Source organism: Cyrtonyx montezumae, unplaced genomic scaffold, assembly GCF_038088225.1.
Source record: "Cyrtonyx montezumae isolate F1298 unplaced genomic scaffold, pur_monq_1.0 scaffold_6, whole genome shotgun sequence".
Lineage (NCBI taxonomy): Eukaryota > Metazoa > Chordata > Aves > Galliformes > Odontophoridae > Cyrtonyx > Cyrtonyx montezumae.
The window spans coordinates 15,095,116-15,109,394 of NW_027072067.1; the positions used below are offsets into that span (position 1 = coordinate 15,095,116).

The following is a 14,279-nucleotide window of genomic DNA, read 5'->3' on the forward strand; positions in this document are numbered from 1 at the left end:
TGCATACTGATTCTTTTCTTACCTGCTTTGGCAGGGGGGTTGGACTTGATGATCTCTTGAGGTCCCTTCCAACCCCTGTGATTCTGTGATTCTTACCCTCACTTCCAGCCTTCATTCTGACCATATCTTCTTGAGCTGATTTGAAAATCCCCTAAACTGCTATTTCAGTCATCAGTTTTACTTGTTTTATTTTTTTACTGTCACTTAAGTTCCTTTTTCTATAGTGAGAAAAAAGAAATGGGCAATCTGCAAGACAACGTAGAGCATCTAAGTGGGTGCTTGGAGGACAGTGTTCCTCCTGACTGTGCAGGGTCTTGAAGAAGATTCTCCTAAAAGATTTCCTGCACCACCTACAATCATCACTGAGCTGCTCTTGGGTGGTGCTTCCTGGGAAGGCGTATTAGGGAATAGTTCAAATGGATTCCCCTGTTGAAGAAGGGCAGCCTTTCTCCAGCAAGCCCTGGTTTTGTTTCCTTCCCCCTGCAGATACTGGGGGCTCAAACACTGCTGTCTGTGCATGGGTTTTTACCCCACACTTTGGCTGACACTGAGGGTGGGCAGGCAGAGGTGGAGCCCTGTGTTTGGTGATGGGAAAGTGTTGGGACTTGTGCAAAATCAAGGAAGTGTTTCATGCTCTGTGTGATTCATACGGGTAGCAATATTCTGTGCTGTTCCTCATAGGAACAGCTTGGATAATAATCCAGTAACTGCTGATTAGAGATGTGGGTTAGGTCATGAAGCCTCAAGCTTTATTGTGGTTGGGCTCCCGGGCTTTATAGTGGGATTGGATTTGGAGTATGGAAGAGTGACAGAAACATCCTCTACTCTGACCCAAACTGCAGAGACCCAGCATGTTGCTGAAGTGCTTTGTTAGACCTTTGTATCTTGTTGGTTAACGATTTTGTTAGTTTTATTGTTTGTATATAACTTTTATTTTCTCATTGTTCCCCTGTACTGCTCCAGATGGATGATGTGATCGATGACATAATTAGTCTGGAATCAAGTTACAATGAAGAAATCCTTGGCTTGATGGACCCAGCCTTGCAAATGGCAAATACGGTACAATGGTCCTTTCCTTTTGCTTTCCCATTTAAGCCTAGTTGCTGCTCCTGAAGAGAATGCAAAACTAGTGTAACTATTTTCCTCTGAGCAATTAAGGTGTAATTATTGTGCTATACTGTGGAGGTGTAACAAGGTTTTCTTTGAGAGTCTTAGCCTTCACAGTTGCAATGAAAACCATGAGTTTAAAAATGCAGGCTAGTGTCAGGAAAAAGGAATATAAATGACAGTTTGATTTTTCTTATTTCCAATTCAAATTAGTCAGTGAGAAGACAGTAGCAGTGGAGTGAACTGAACTAACTGAAATAAGCTTATACCCACTGATGTTAATGGATTTGTTAATGGACATCAAAGTTGACTTCAGAAAGCCTGGAAGGAACCTCTAATGCCCCAGGTTTCAGTTTCTTGCTACATGCAAGTAAAAAATAGAATGCTACACTTAAGCACGTTTTAACATCCCTGACCAAAGCTTCTGTCAGGCAACTGTGAAGCTGCAAGATCATATCCTTAGCATGGCCTGATTCCAAATGAAGAGAAAATCCTAGTTAGCTGATAACAAAGGTGGTACAAAATTTAGAAAGGAAAGGAACAAACAAGCAACAAAAAAGGCAAGGAACTCCTCAAAACAAACCAAAGGTGAAGGAATAAATCTTGAAACTTGAACAGGAGAGGAAGGGGGTACAGTAAGCCCAGAACAAAAGGCAGGAGTGCTGAGATGTAAAGACTGGTGGGCAAGGGAGGGTGGCATGCTACCTCCGAGTTGCCATTTCTGTTTGCTGTTTCACATTGCTGTGAGCATTAACATAATCGCCCTTCTGGCATAATCTTATTTTGATCTTTTTTGGAGGGCAGCTCTGGTAAATTTTTTGCCTTAGGCTTAAGTGCTGTTAGATCTGGCTGAGTAGATGTCTGCCAGCGCTGGCGTCTGGTTCTTTTTTATCTACTGCCAAAATTTACAGCTTACCACATAGCATCGATTTAACAGCACAGGTTTACGTTTGCTGACCGTACTTGTCTGATGTCATGTAGCCTAGTGCCGTGCTCCCACAGATTCCCACAGCCCTGTTGGAGGCATGGGGCACGCCGCAGGAAACAGCCCACCAGCCTCCCTCATTAAACAGTGCCCTTTGAGAAGACTGAGAAATAACTGCTGTGTCCTACCGGAAAGAAGAACTTTAATTTAAGATGACTTCAAAAGAGCATTAGTCCAGGCATTTGAGGGGAAAACATAAAAACCCATGAAAAGGAAAAGTTTTTGAGATACTCGATGTTTTCTCTAAGGCTTTGAGTTTGTCTGGAGTCCTTTCTCTGAAGTTCCACTGCATTGGGACCCATTAAATTAGAGGAGACTTGGACTTGTTTGTGCTTCTCTTCCTTTCTCATTTTACAGGGACTTCTCAGTGGTTCTTTACTTCCAGAATAACACATAACAGCATTCAGTGCCAGGAGCCCATGTAACCAGTATTTTGGGTAGTCCTGCATCTTTCCTTCTTGCTGTATGACTACAGATGTTATAAGGACTTCCTGATCCATGTTTGCTTTGTGTTTTTACCAGTTTACATGCAAGCTTGCTGTCAGATTGTTTCTCTCTTCTGTTGCCAACCTTTTCATTCTTAGAAGAGATGCCTGTCCATCTGTCCATTTAAAAGAAGTTAAAGTGATTTCTAAACTTGAACTGCTCAAGTTGTTTGAGTTAGCTGGGAGCAGCATTATTTTCCACTTAAATTAATCTTTCTTTCAGAAACTGGTTATGTGATGTGGGTGTAAGGAAAGAATATGTAGTAGCAAGAACCAAATATACTCTTAAGTTGCTGGATTATAAATAAAAACAACAACAACAAAAAAAAGCATATTTCAGTCCTGAATTAACCTGGTACCAATCCTGAAGCGATGGAAATTGAGCCATGTTTCTGAACAAGAGGTTTGGGGAAAAAATAAACCTGATGCAACAAACGCTTTTCTTCTGGAATGGGATTTAGCTCTTAAAATACACAATATTTTACTAATAAGGAATAAATGTCTGTAGTCTGAGCTAAGCAGAGGTAGAAAAAAAAATTGAGAGGAAATGGTCTAAAGAGAGGCAACCTATAAATAGCTTTGCTGAGACTGTAACAAAGGCTGCTATTGTTCTGTAACCAACAAAGAAAGAAAGGACTGATTTGTTACATTTGGTAACAGTACTTAATTGATAAGCAAAATCAGAGATTTATGTGTAGAACAAGCTGAGGGACGTTTCCAAGTGCCTCTTAACTGAGGAGGGCTCACTGCAGTAAACTGCCTATGGAGGCATTTGTAAACTTGGGTACTGGGTCACAGGTTAACTGTCTTTGCTTCTGTGGTGAAAGGTGTCACATAATGGTCACTGGTTTGCTGAGGGGGTTTTCTAGGTAGCAATTCAATTACTGTCACATTTAGGTACAGTGTAAAGTACTTGCAAATGTCAAGTTGAAATGGTAGCTCGTTCATCCAGCTGGTAACTTCTAACAGAAAGCTTGCAAGTGCATGCTGCTCCACTTCTAAATGTGACTTCCCTGTGGAAGCTGAACCCCAAAAGTAGGAAAGAGTCAGGAACTGTCACTGAGCACATGCTTGTAGATAAAGGGTACAGCACAGTAAATTCTGGGTAACAGAATACTTCCAGTCAGTACCTTACAGAACCTTCCACAAAAATCCAACGGTGTTAACAGCTGTGGTGCTTGCATGGGGAAATCACAAACCCCTTGTAGCAAGCAGAGTCCATCTTGCATCAAGTCAAGCAGCTTGGTGACCTTGACTGTTCTCTGTGTTTCATTACAACCCAACTGTTTTACACAGGGTTTGAGTCGCTAATTTCCGTTTCCTTTGAGGAATTTTTTCCCCCTGAAATTCTTAATTAGATTTCACGTCTTGATCTGATCTTCAAGTTCTGGGCCTACAAACAAATCCTTTGTGCTCTCACTGTACTTAGGAGTATGAATAGAAAAATACGTCCAAGTCAGAAGGCTGTATGATGCTGTTGCTGCTCTGCTGTCACGGATGTGTTGAGGGACCAAAAGATACGAGGGTGAGCCTTGTAGAGCAGTGAGTGGCATTAATGCTGACATGCCACACAGCTAGGAAGGACCATTATGAGGGACAGCTGGGACCTTAGATTCATTAGATTTGTTTTTAATGCATAACTCTGGATTGTGTTTGGGTGGCTCATGGATTTGTAGCACTAGATCTTGGTGAGAATTCAGGTACATTTTCCCTCTGTCACTTCAAGTCTCAGTCACAGGACTTCATTTTTGCTGTTGGCCACTGCCTGTTCAGGATTTGTGTTGACAAATCTCAGCGTGTCTTCTCGGTGACAGTGATGGTAATCTAATGAATGCATATCAGCTTTGTTTCTTATGGTAGCTCTAGATGGCAGATCAATTTTCTTAAGTCTTGGTCTGACAAGGACCGTCAGTAGGAGTTTAATAGTCTATGCTGTGACTCACTCCATTGTATTCCACAGTGTTATTTACATGGGTGTAAAGTTAATAGTCTAATCTCTGCAGGATCAGTGTCTCAGAGGGACTGATGTTCTTTGCAGCCAAGTGTTGCCACTCAGATAAGATATGAAAATGTTTTACACCTGTCTTCTCAAAACTTAGTTTGAAAACAAAGAGTAGACAGGTAAAATAATCTACTCAGGACAAATGTAAATTTCTTTTAGGTTTACATTTTAATGGAAAGGGATAGTTCTGATAAGCCTTATTGGAATGATTTCTTAATATTTCTTCATAAATCTCTTTGTTCAAATGTTCTTAAGTATGAATAACAGAATGGATAAGTGGAGAAAAGTAATGTCAGAATCGTCTTTTTCCAACTGGTGCTTATTTTTGTTAAGCAAGGTGAAAAGCAAATTGACTTGAAGCTTACAAAATGTTTTCTGTGCAAGTAGCTTTCAAGTTGCATGAAGAATGTGATTGATGAATAGCATCTTCTGTCAAGCACATAACTTGCTGAGCACATCGACTTGTGTGTTACTGGAAAAAAGGAGGCATCCTTTAAGAGTGTTTTGTGGGCTCTTTCAGATTTCTTGCATAAGGAAAGCAATGAGGGTACAGTGTGCAGAAAGATAAGGGGGAGCAGTACAGCATTACTGTCAGACAGTGTTACCTCTTCTTTCTTAAGACTTTTTGTAACTTCAATTGAGCTGTGCTTTCTTGCATTAAAAAAAAACCAAAAAGAGTAATGTTTGCATGTTCTTCAGAAGAGAGAGCAGAACTTTCCCAGTGTAGGTGGTGTGTATTCCTCATGCCCGTGCATTACACATAACTATTGCTGACCTTATTACAAACTGCTTTCACGTGGAAGAGCACATAGATTTCTTAGCAGAGGTTAGTTCATTTCTTCTGTACAAATCTTTTTATAAGGGCAAACCAAGTGATCGTTTTCCTTGTTTATCTTTTCCAGTTACCAGTGTCTGGGAATTTGATTGACCTTTATGGCAACCAAAGCATGCCTCCTCCAGGACTTAACATCAGCAACTCATGTCCAGCTAATCTTCCTAATATAAAAAGGGAGCTCACAGGTAAATGCATCTAAAACTCCACCTTGGAATTATGGTGTAATTGTTTTGAATTCAAGTGGTTCTGGACATAATTTCTGTTAGAAGAAAGAAGACGTGGGCGAAAAGCTGTTTCCCTTTGCAGCCAGTTTTTTAGCAGATGTATTACCTGGCAGTACAGTTTGTATTTGTGCTAGGTGTGGGTTCACTGTGACAAATTAAGACAACGTCCTTAATTATTGCAGTCAGATCTGACATGTCATAGGAAACTTGCATGCGACTGTTACAGAGCTCTCTTCTGTTTTGAGCCTATTTCTTTGATCAGTGTTAACTTTAACAAGTTGACACCTGGAGCCTCTCTGGGATTCATGGTATGGAATACTGCATAGTGAGTGTACTCACTATGTGAGAATACTGCATATTCTTCTAATAGGGGATGGTAATGAACTTGTAATGTGAAATCTGGATGTAACCACATGTAGGGTACAATGTACTAAACAAACTTGTCTGCAGAAGATAAATGGAGTTCATTTCTAGAACCAGTGACAGAATCACCTTCCTATCCACAAATGGCTGTTCTTAAGCCCAACTGAGAGCTGTGCTGTGCGCTGACCTGGCAGAGGCGTAGTTTTCATGTCTGTCTTCCTTCAGTTGTAAAAACTCAGACTGACTCAGTTGCAGAGCAGGTTCTGGTCAGGTATTAGTTTAAGTAGAGCAATTTTAATAGCCCAGGAGTCAGCTTCTCAGGAGGAAATGCCACATTTCTGAGCTGGTGGATATTTATATAACTGCACAGAATTTGAGTTCAGAACCAAAGGAAGATAGATAAACTAACTGCACGATGACTTGTGACGGTTAGAAAAACTTGATCACTATATTGAACTATGTTAAGAGGAGGGCGGGTGGGGATGAGATCTACTCAAGGTCCTACGTTACGCACAGCTTAATTGCTCCAGTTATAAAAAGTTACAGGTGGCTGTAGACTGTGAGCTAAGCACCCAGCTTGCCAGATGTCTAGGCTGGTGGATTCACTGCAGATGATTGTGTAGGACTTTCTGGGTGAAGAATGGAGAAAAAGAGGGGAAATTAATGGGGAAATTGGTCTTACAGAAGTCCTCCATTAGTCAAAATAGACCTGAATGTAAAATGTCAATGTTCCGCCTTCAGCTGTAGAAAGAAACAGTTTAGGTGAGTGCTTTTTCTTTTCAAAACGTTTAGTAGCAGATTACATTTAACTTAGGAGAAGTTTAGTAGTTAAACTCAAATTTAACGGCACTTTGACATTGATCTTGCTGAGCCTTTGACTACCAGTAGTGTTTTCTGACAACTAGTGACTTTCACTATCCATATGTTACTGCAGACAGAAGTCTAGGTAAGAAAGATTTCTTTTTTCTGTACTGCAGAAGTTTTCTATGGAGACCTAAAGTTTAATCTGTACACGTACAAGTGTGGAATAGCTTTTGGTTCTCCATCTGCTGATAATGCTGTTGGAACTAAATTGAAGCTGGGTTGCAATATTTAAATCTAGCATTTGTGAAAGATTTTTCCTCGTCTTACTGTGTAAATATCAAAACGATAAAGAAAAAATTCTGTTATCATCAACATGAAATGCTGGGATAGTTGTGAGTTGTCAGCTGTAGTTACTGGAGCATTTAATGGGAATCCTGTCTAGCCTCAAGTGCACTTTCAGTCACTTTTGTCCTTACAAACCTTGTCTGGTTTCATACAGTAATGTCACATAAAGCCCAGATTGCATTAAGACGTGCCATAATCTTTCAGGCTTTTTTTGGACCCTTTGGAAGCATTGCATTGAGAAGTGTTTGTCTTGTTATAGTGTATGTAATGCTGGAGAAGCCAACTTCCAGTACCCCAAGGGAAATGCTGCCAGTTCCTGTGGGCTGAATGAGACCTAATCCATATTCCACAAAAAGAAAATAGTACAGGAAAGAATCTTACTTGACTGAGGGCTTAAGGATTTCACCTCGCCTCTTTCAAAAGTTTAAAATGGATAGAATAAATGTTAAAGTAGTTGAAATTGTTGGAGAAAACGTTAACATCAAATGAGATCTGAAAATACAGCTTTTTTAGTAGGTCACTTAAGTTATGCCTTCTGTGCTGTGGTGATGTGCATATATTGCCATGAAAGGGCATAGTCTCAGTTCCGATGAGAAGAGCTTCTGACTCCTGGCTGCTTCACATCCTGTGCTGGGAGCAATGCAATAAGCATGTTGTTCCTCTAGTTCAGCTTGTGTGGTATGTAAGCATGTTGCCTGCGTGTGTATGTAGGAGAAGGTATGATGGATTTCAGCAACACGCTGTCCTCAAATACCCTGCTGAATCAAGGCCTCCGTGGGAAATGTTCTCATCGTGAAAGTCAGCCTAGGAAGTGCAGGAACAGAAGCTCTGCAGGTTAAGCTGAATACCAGCACTGGGTTTTAATAAGCACAGCTTGTGTTACAGGCCCTTCTCACTTCTCAGGGAGGGTGTAATGGTTTATTTGACGATTATCAGCCAGTCTTCTTCCTTTGCAAATATTTCACAAACTGAAGTGTTGTGTTTGAATTACTTTAATTCTAATTACTTCATTCACATGCACAGCATGTATTTTTCCTACAGAGTCAGAAGCGAGAGCGTTGGCTAAGGAGAGGCAAAAGAAAGACAATCACAACTTGAGTAAGTTTGATTCTTCACTTCTCACGCTAATTTCATTAATTATTTCAGACTTTTTTTTTTAAGTATTGAAATGCTAGGTCTGTATATCCCAATGAGGTGCTCCGTGAAGTTTGCAGTAGTGGTTCGTTATGTTATTCCATAAATAAAATACCTATAATCCTTTTGAGCAGGGTGTTTAGAAGTACTATTCAACTTCCACTTTTTTTGGAAGAAAAGTTTAGCAAGGGGTATATTTCCAAGTAGGGTTCTGTTTACTTGGACTTTTTCAAAGGATGCACTCAAAGATGTTGCTATCAGCAGAGACGCTGGGAACAACATCTAATCCAATTGCTTTTAACAAATTCATCTTGCACAACTTGTCTTTTAAAAATAAATAGATATCTAAATTTTAAGATATATGGTCAGTTTATGACATTAAACATCAGTGGGCATCCTCAGTGTGACATGTATGTGCTGAAAGAGTACATATTTTGGTCTCCCTGTTCTTTGCAGGACACTTGGAGTACATGGCCTTCAGGGGTGCCTTCCAACTCTGAGCATTCTGCAATTCTATAAAAACAAGTCTATCTTTTGTGTCCCTTTTCCTGCTTTGAGATTTCCTTGAGTGTATGAACTTCTGTCTCTGGATTTTGTCATACTTTTCTCTTGGAAAGCATACACTTCTCATTCTTCTTGGTGGAGTCCTATGCTAACAGCCGTAGTATTTTTAGAGTCTCATTTTTGATCTACCGCTTCCACACAGTCCCACACTTTTAAAGTACAGACAGAACTTCAATGTGTCCATGTGTAAGAGAGCAAAATTAATTACTATGCCACTGGATTTTAAGCTTCAGGCAACAGTTTCAAAGGATTTTAAAGAACTCTTTAATGAAAAGCTTTATACTTTGTAATTAAGTGAATATTACTTATAACATTTGTGCTGTTTTTCCTAAAGTTGAACGAAGAAGAAGATTTAATATTAATGACCGTATAAAAGAACTGGGCACCTTGATACCCAAGTCAAATGACCCGTAAGTATGATGTGCCCCAGGGATCTGTGGGAGGGAAGTGTTGAAAGAAAAAAGAAATCTTAGGGGAGAGAGAAAAAGTTTTAAAACATAAAAACAGTAATAAGTGTTTGTGGTAACTTCCCACAAAGGCAGGCTGTAGTTCCTTTAGGCAATTTCAATGTTACTGGCTTGTCTTAAGCTTTTACCTAATACTGGTTCAATAGCAAGGAGCCCTCCTCACTCCAGAGCTTGAGAAAGCATCAGTTGAACCAGAATCATTAAGGCTTTGGGAGAGGACATCCATTAATTTTAGCTCATAGCTCCTTCCTTAAAGAGGCACTCTAGCTTCCTGTAAGGCAAGGCAGTACTGTGTACTATCAATCCACAGAGCAGGTGAATCTTTGGTCTGATGATCTGTACTAAACTTTATTTTTAAAAGTTGGTGTGAGTGAGAAGATGATGCTGGCAACCTCTGCGTGTGGTGGGAACATGTGGGCGAGGCAGTATGGGGCCGTGTGCCCCTCAGTGAAGGAGCATCGCACCCAGGTTGCAACCTGACACTTGTATTTTTAGCAAGTGTTGTTTAAAACTCCCAGCTTCGCTGCTGTGTTGGACTTTTTTCTTCCTGCTGTAACACAGCTGTGATACAGTGCCACCAGGAGGATTGCTGCGTGCTGCTGCTTGCACGCTCGAGGGACTCAGGACTCTTTCTACAGGAGCACCAGCTCATAAATGGTCCTTTATGAATGTGAGATCCTCTGCAGCCTTTTAATTACCAAATTGAAATCAGGCATCACCCACAGAGCAAGCAGTATGATTTTTGAATGGTGTATTTTGGCTTTTTTTTTTGCTGCTGTTGTGCAGAGAACAGGGGAAGGAGCTCTGGGCTTCATCCCTGAGTACAGTGCTGGTCCCAGAGCAGGGGGCAGGGGCTGTGGGGGAGCCCAAACCTCTCCAGCAGTGCCCGGGCTCTATCTTTTAGCTGTGACCATGCTCACCGTGATTTGCCTCGCAAGAGCTGTACTCTGGCCCCCTCTAGCGCATTTCAGAAGCTTTCTGCATTCATCAGCTTGGCAGGAATATTGTATAATGTGAAGTGTGATCCTAGCTGCTGGTGTGAAGGTACTGACTTCCACATGAAGTCTCCCTGAGAACCTCAGCTTTTCCTTTCGTGTTGATTTCAAAGGGACATGCGCTGGAATAAGGGAACGATTCTAAAAGCATCGGTGGACTACATCCGTAAGCTGCAAAGAGAACAGCAACGCACCAAGGAGCTTGAGAACAGACAGAAGAAGTTGGAACACGCCAACAGGCATCTGCTGCTCAGAATACAGGTTTGCTGAGCAATAAGTTGTGAACGCTCTTGATGTTGTAGTAGTGCTGGCTGGAAATAGTTGAATTGAAGCTCGTTAGGAGGAATTTGAGCTAGGGGGTGCCACCGTTCTAATTAATGGTAACCAATGCTGAAATGGCTGCCGAATTTTTATGGAATAAAGCAGGATCCGTTAGTTTTCATAAGTAGAAATACAAGTCATGCACACAAAAACCAAACAGACAGCTGACTCTCTCTGCAGGCAGGTTGGTGTGTGCCAGTCTGGCTACAGGAGAGCCCTGAGCCACGGCTAATCCACAAAGCAGATAACGAAGCTAGAAATACCTGAGAGTCAAGTGTGGCAGCAAACAGCTTTAAAATAGAACAGCCTGGCATGAGCGTCAGCATGGCTTTTGTACTTTGCTGAGCAGTCTGTTTGCTCGAGTGAGAAGATAAAGAAACATGGCCCTTCTATACAGCAACATCAAGTAGTGGTATTTCAGAGTTATTTCAGATCACTTTTTAAGCATCTTTCATCTTTCTTTCCTTTACCCATGTGCTCTGGTTCCCTCTTCAGTAAAAATAATGTTTAAAAAAAAAAAAAGAAAAAAACCAACCCTTGAGTAATGAGAAATATATTTGCCAGCAAATAACCTGAATTCTGTGTTTTCCCTCTTGGTTTGATTTTGTTTAAGCATGGTATAAGGGACTCCTCTGTACTCTGATTTTGGCATGTTATCTGATGGGATTGCTGCTTCTTTCACTTCCTCTGATCTTACAGCGTGCCACTACGAGCTAGTTGTCCTAGTGAGGAAATGGAAAGAGGCTCTTAATCATTCTGGGTGATAAGAATATCCAGAAACAGTGCAATCACTACAGTGGTAGAAGCACAACATCTCTTACTGCCATATTTGAAAAACGGCATTTGAGTGAACTGTTTTATTATCTGCCTTCAGTTAAATGCTTCTATGATAAAATGGGAGAGTGGGCCTTAAACCTTACACAACCACGATTCTTTGAAACTGAAGTCTAAAGCCTTCCTACGACTTACCCGTATATTTTTAGAGTAGTGAGTAGCGTTGCTCAGTGTTGGCTGACCTCTTCACCTTCCCCCCTGTGAGGAGGGTGAGGTCTCCGTTGCAGTGCTGCAGCAGGAAGCAGCCACAGTAGACAAACTACACTTTCCTGAACAACTTTTTAGAAGCACGTAGCCTACGTTTCTGCTGTGTCACTTTTTTCAGCTCTTTCAGTTTCGAGCTGCTGTACCGTGACATTGTTTTGAGAAGGGGCCTGAGGGGGAATGCATCTGTTCTGCGGTGCAGTGAGGTAGATTCTGAGAACTGTAAAGGACCTGTACTTGGTAGTATTCATCCACCTCTTTGAGAGAATATTATTTGGATGAAAACCTTCAGGGTAGGAGTATGCAAAGTAGAAATGTTTGCTACTATTGGAAAAAGAGGAAACAGTTTGTGTCCAAGAGAAGGAAACTGTAAATCACGTTACACAAAATCATCAGATGACAGAATTTGCTTTCAGACTTTTAATTTCTCCTTTTATCCTCGTTCCCAGGAACTTGAGATGCAAGCTCGGGCACACGGACTGTCCCTTGTTCCATCCACAGGCCTTTGCTCCCCTGATATGGTCAACAGGGTCATCAAACAAGAACCTGTGCTGGACAACTGCAACCAAGACCTCATGCCACACCACACAGACCTGTCTTGCACTACCACCCTTGATCTCACTGATGGCACCATCACCTTCAGTGACAACCTCGGGAATGTGACTGAACCAACTGGCACTTACAGTGTTCCTGCAAAAATGGGATCCAAACTGGAAGATATCCTGATGGACGATACCCTGTCCCCTGTAGGAGTAACTGACCCACTGCTTTCCTCTGTGTCTCCTGGAGCATCAAAAACGAGTAGCAGGCGGAGCAGCGTGAGCATGGAGGACACCGATCACGCTTGTTAGCAGATACTTGGCACACCTTTCATAAACTGCTTTGGTTCTTGATCAGTAGATTAAATATTTTGCCTTTTGTAGATTTTTTTTTGATTTTTTTCTTCTTGTGCTTCATCAGTAGCCCTGTGTGTGCGTGTGTGTATATATTATACATATAGGATTTTTTTTAGAATTTTTGTGAAGAAACTTGTATATTCTATTTTAAAACTACCAATGCCTCCAATTGTATTGTACAGCATATGTACAGTATCTGTGAACTGGATTCGATGAGAACTTTGAACTGGTCAAATCTACTCAAAGCAATAGAATTACAAATGAAGAGTCTGCTTCTGTTCGGGGGGAAGATGGAATCATGGAATTGTAAATGCAACCTATTTACGTGGAGACAAAATGTAAAGTTCAAGAATGTAAAGATACCAAAAAAGAAGTCCAATTTCTAATTGTATTGATTTAATAGTGCTGCCTTAAAGATACAGTGTCTCTCAAACTTTGAACTTTATAGACAAATGTTTAGGGAAGAAAAAAATACAAGTAGTAACAAAAGTGTTAAGAGACCCCGTTTGTGTTGATGGTGATATAAAAAGCTCTTGCTGAAAGTGAAAGAAATTGCAAGGAGATTCGAGTCTCTTTCTCAGAGTGTGCTCTTTTGTTTTACTCTGAGCTGATTTGGCTTTTCCTTTTGATCACGGTACAACTTTCTTTTGGATTTTAGTTTTGTTTTGTAGCAGGCATTGATGACTTGCCAACAGTAAACTGAGAAAGGAGCACTATAGGTTGGTATACACTCTTTGGACAATAATAGTCGATAGGTTTTATCAGCTGGGCACATTACGTTGTACATATCTAATGGGCTTTATTTTTTTTAATTGCGTTGTACAGTTTGTTCTGATTTGCATGGGTTCCTTAGTCATCTTCAACCTTTCCTTTTAAATATATTTGTATTTCCTTTGTAAGAATTTGCCTCTTAATATTGCAACATTTCTTTTTGACATTTTAAAAACTCATTGGAAGTTTTCCGTGCTCTTTGTAAACACTTGAAAGGAAGCTTTTATGCAGGGTTCTGTGTTTTAAGAGAGATTTTGAGAATATTTTGTATATTACAGTCTCACTTTGAAAATGTTTTTAAACACGTTTAAGGTAGAGTTCAAATGTAGATTAGGTAATAAACAAAACGACTTGTAGACAAACTGAACTTACATATTTATTTTTAGTGATACAGAAAAAGTAGTAATATGCTTGGAAACATAACTGTGTAGTAGATATACCCGTCATAGTAATTTGTGTTTTCTTTCAGCACTGGCGCTGACATAAAAATAACAACAAAAAAAAAGAGTAAATTACTGTATCTGCAAATAACTGTTACTTGATAACAACGTTATTAATTTTTTAACATGCAACGATGTTGTAAAAGTAGTTTGGTGCATTATCTACTCAAGTGTAGTCCTATGCAATAACGGTAGTTATACTTGTATTATATCAAGCCTAGATGTTTTACGGAGATGACATACGGTGTTATGAGCTAGACTGGTTGAATGGATTTCTCAATAGCAGCCTACAATTGACTTGCAAGTGGCAGGCAAGCATATCTCATTCAGAATGAAGTGCCTTAAACTCTAGTTGTAGTCTTCCCCGACTAGCACTGACTGAAGTGTGACATAGGAGAGAGCGAAGGGTGATGTTTGTAGGAAGTTGAAGTGTAGCAGGGTGCCTACGTGTAGAAAACAAGAGCTTCCCGTTCTCCTTTGTGCTACACTGGAAATGACAGAGA

At 40.5% G+C, this 14,279-nt stretch overlaps 1 protein-coding gene across 4 annotated transcripts in view; it reads left to right on the plus strand.

Moving 5' to 3' along the window:
* Positions 1 to 13,037, plus strand: part of MITF (melanocyte inducing transcription factor) — an 82,996-nt gene extending 69,959 nt beyond the window's left edge. For 2 of the 4 annotated variants that reach the window (XM_065749561.1, XM_065749563.1), the window contains 6 exons: positions 964 to 1,059; positions 5,482 to 5,599; positions 8,174 to 8,248; positions 9,183 to 9,258; positions 10,424 to 10,571; positions 12,119 to 13,037. In XM_065749561.1, the coding sequence (XP_065605633.1) occupies positions 964 to 1,059; positions 5,482 to 5,599; positions 8,174 to 8,248; positions 9,183 to 9,258; positions 10,424 to 10,571; positions 12,119 to 12,520 (915 nt within the window). In that variant the 3' untranslated portion in view covers positions 12,521 to 13,037. The remainder of the gene's footprint in view (positions 1 to 963; positions 1,060 to 5,481; positions 5,600 to 8,173; positions 8,249 to 9,182; positions 9,259 to 10,423; positions 10,572 to 12,118) is intronic. The other 2 variants (XM_065749562.1, XM_065749564.1) reach the window with 1 other exon arrangement.
* Positions 13,038 to 14,279: the final 1,242 nt, after the last annotated feature.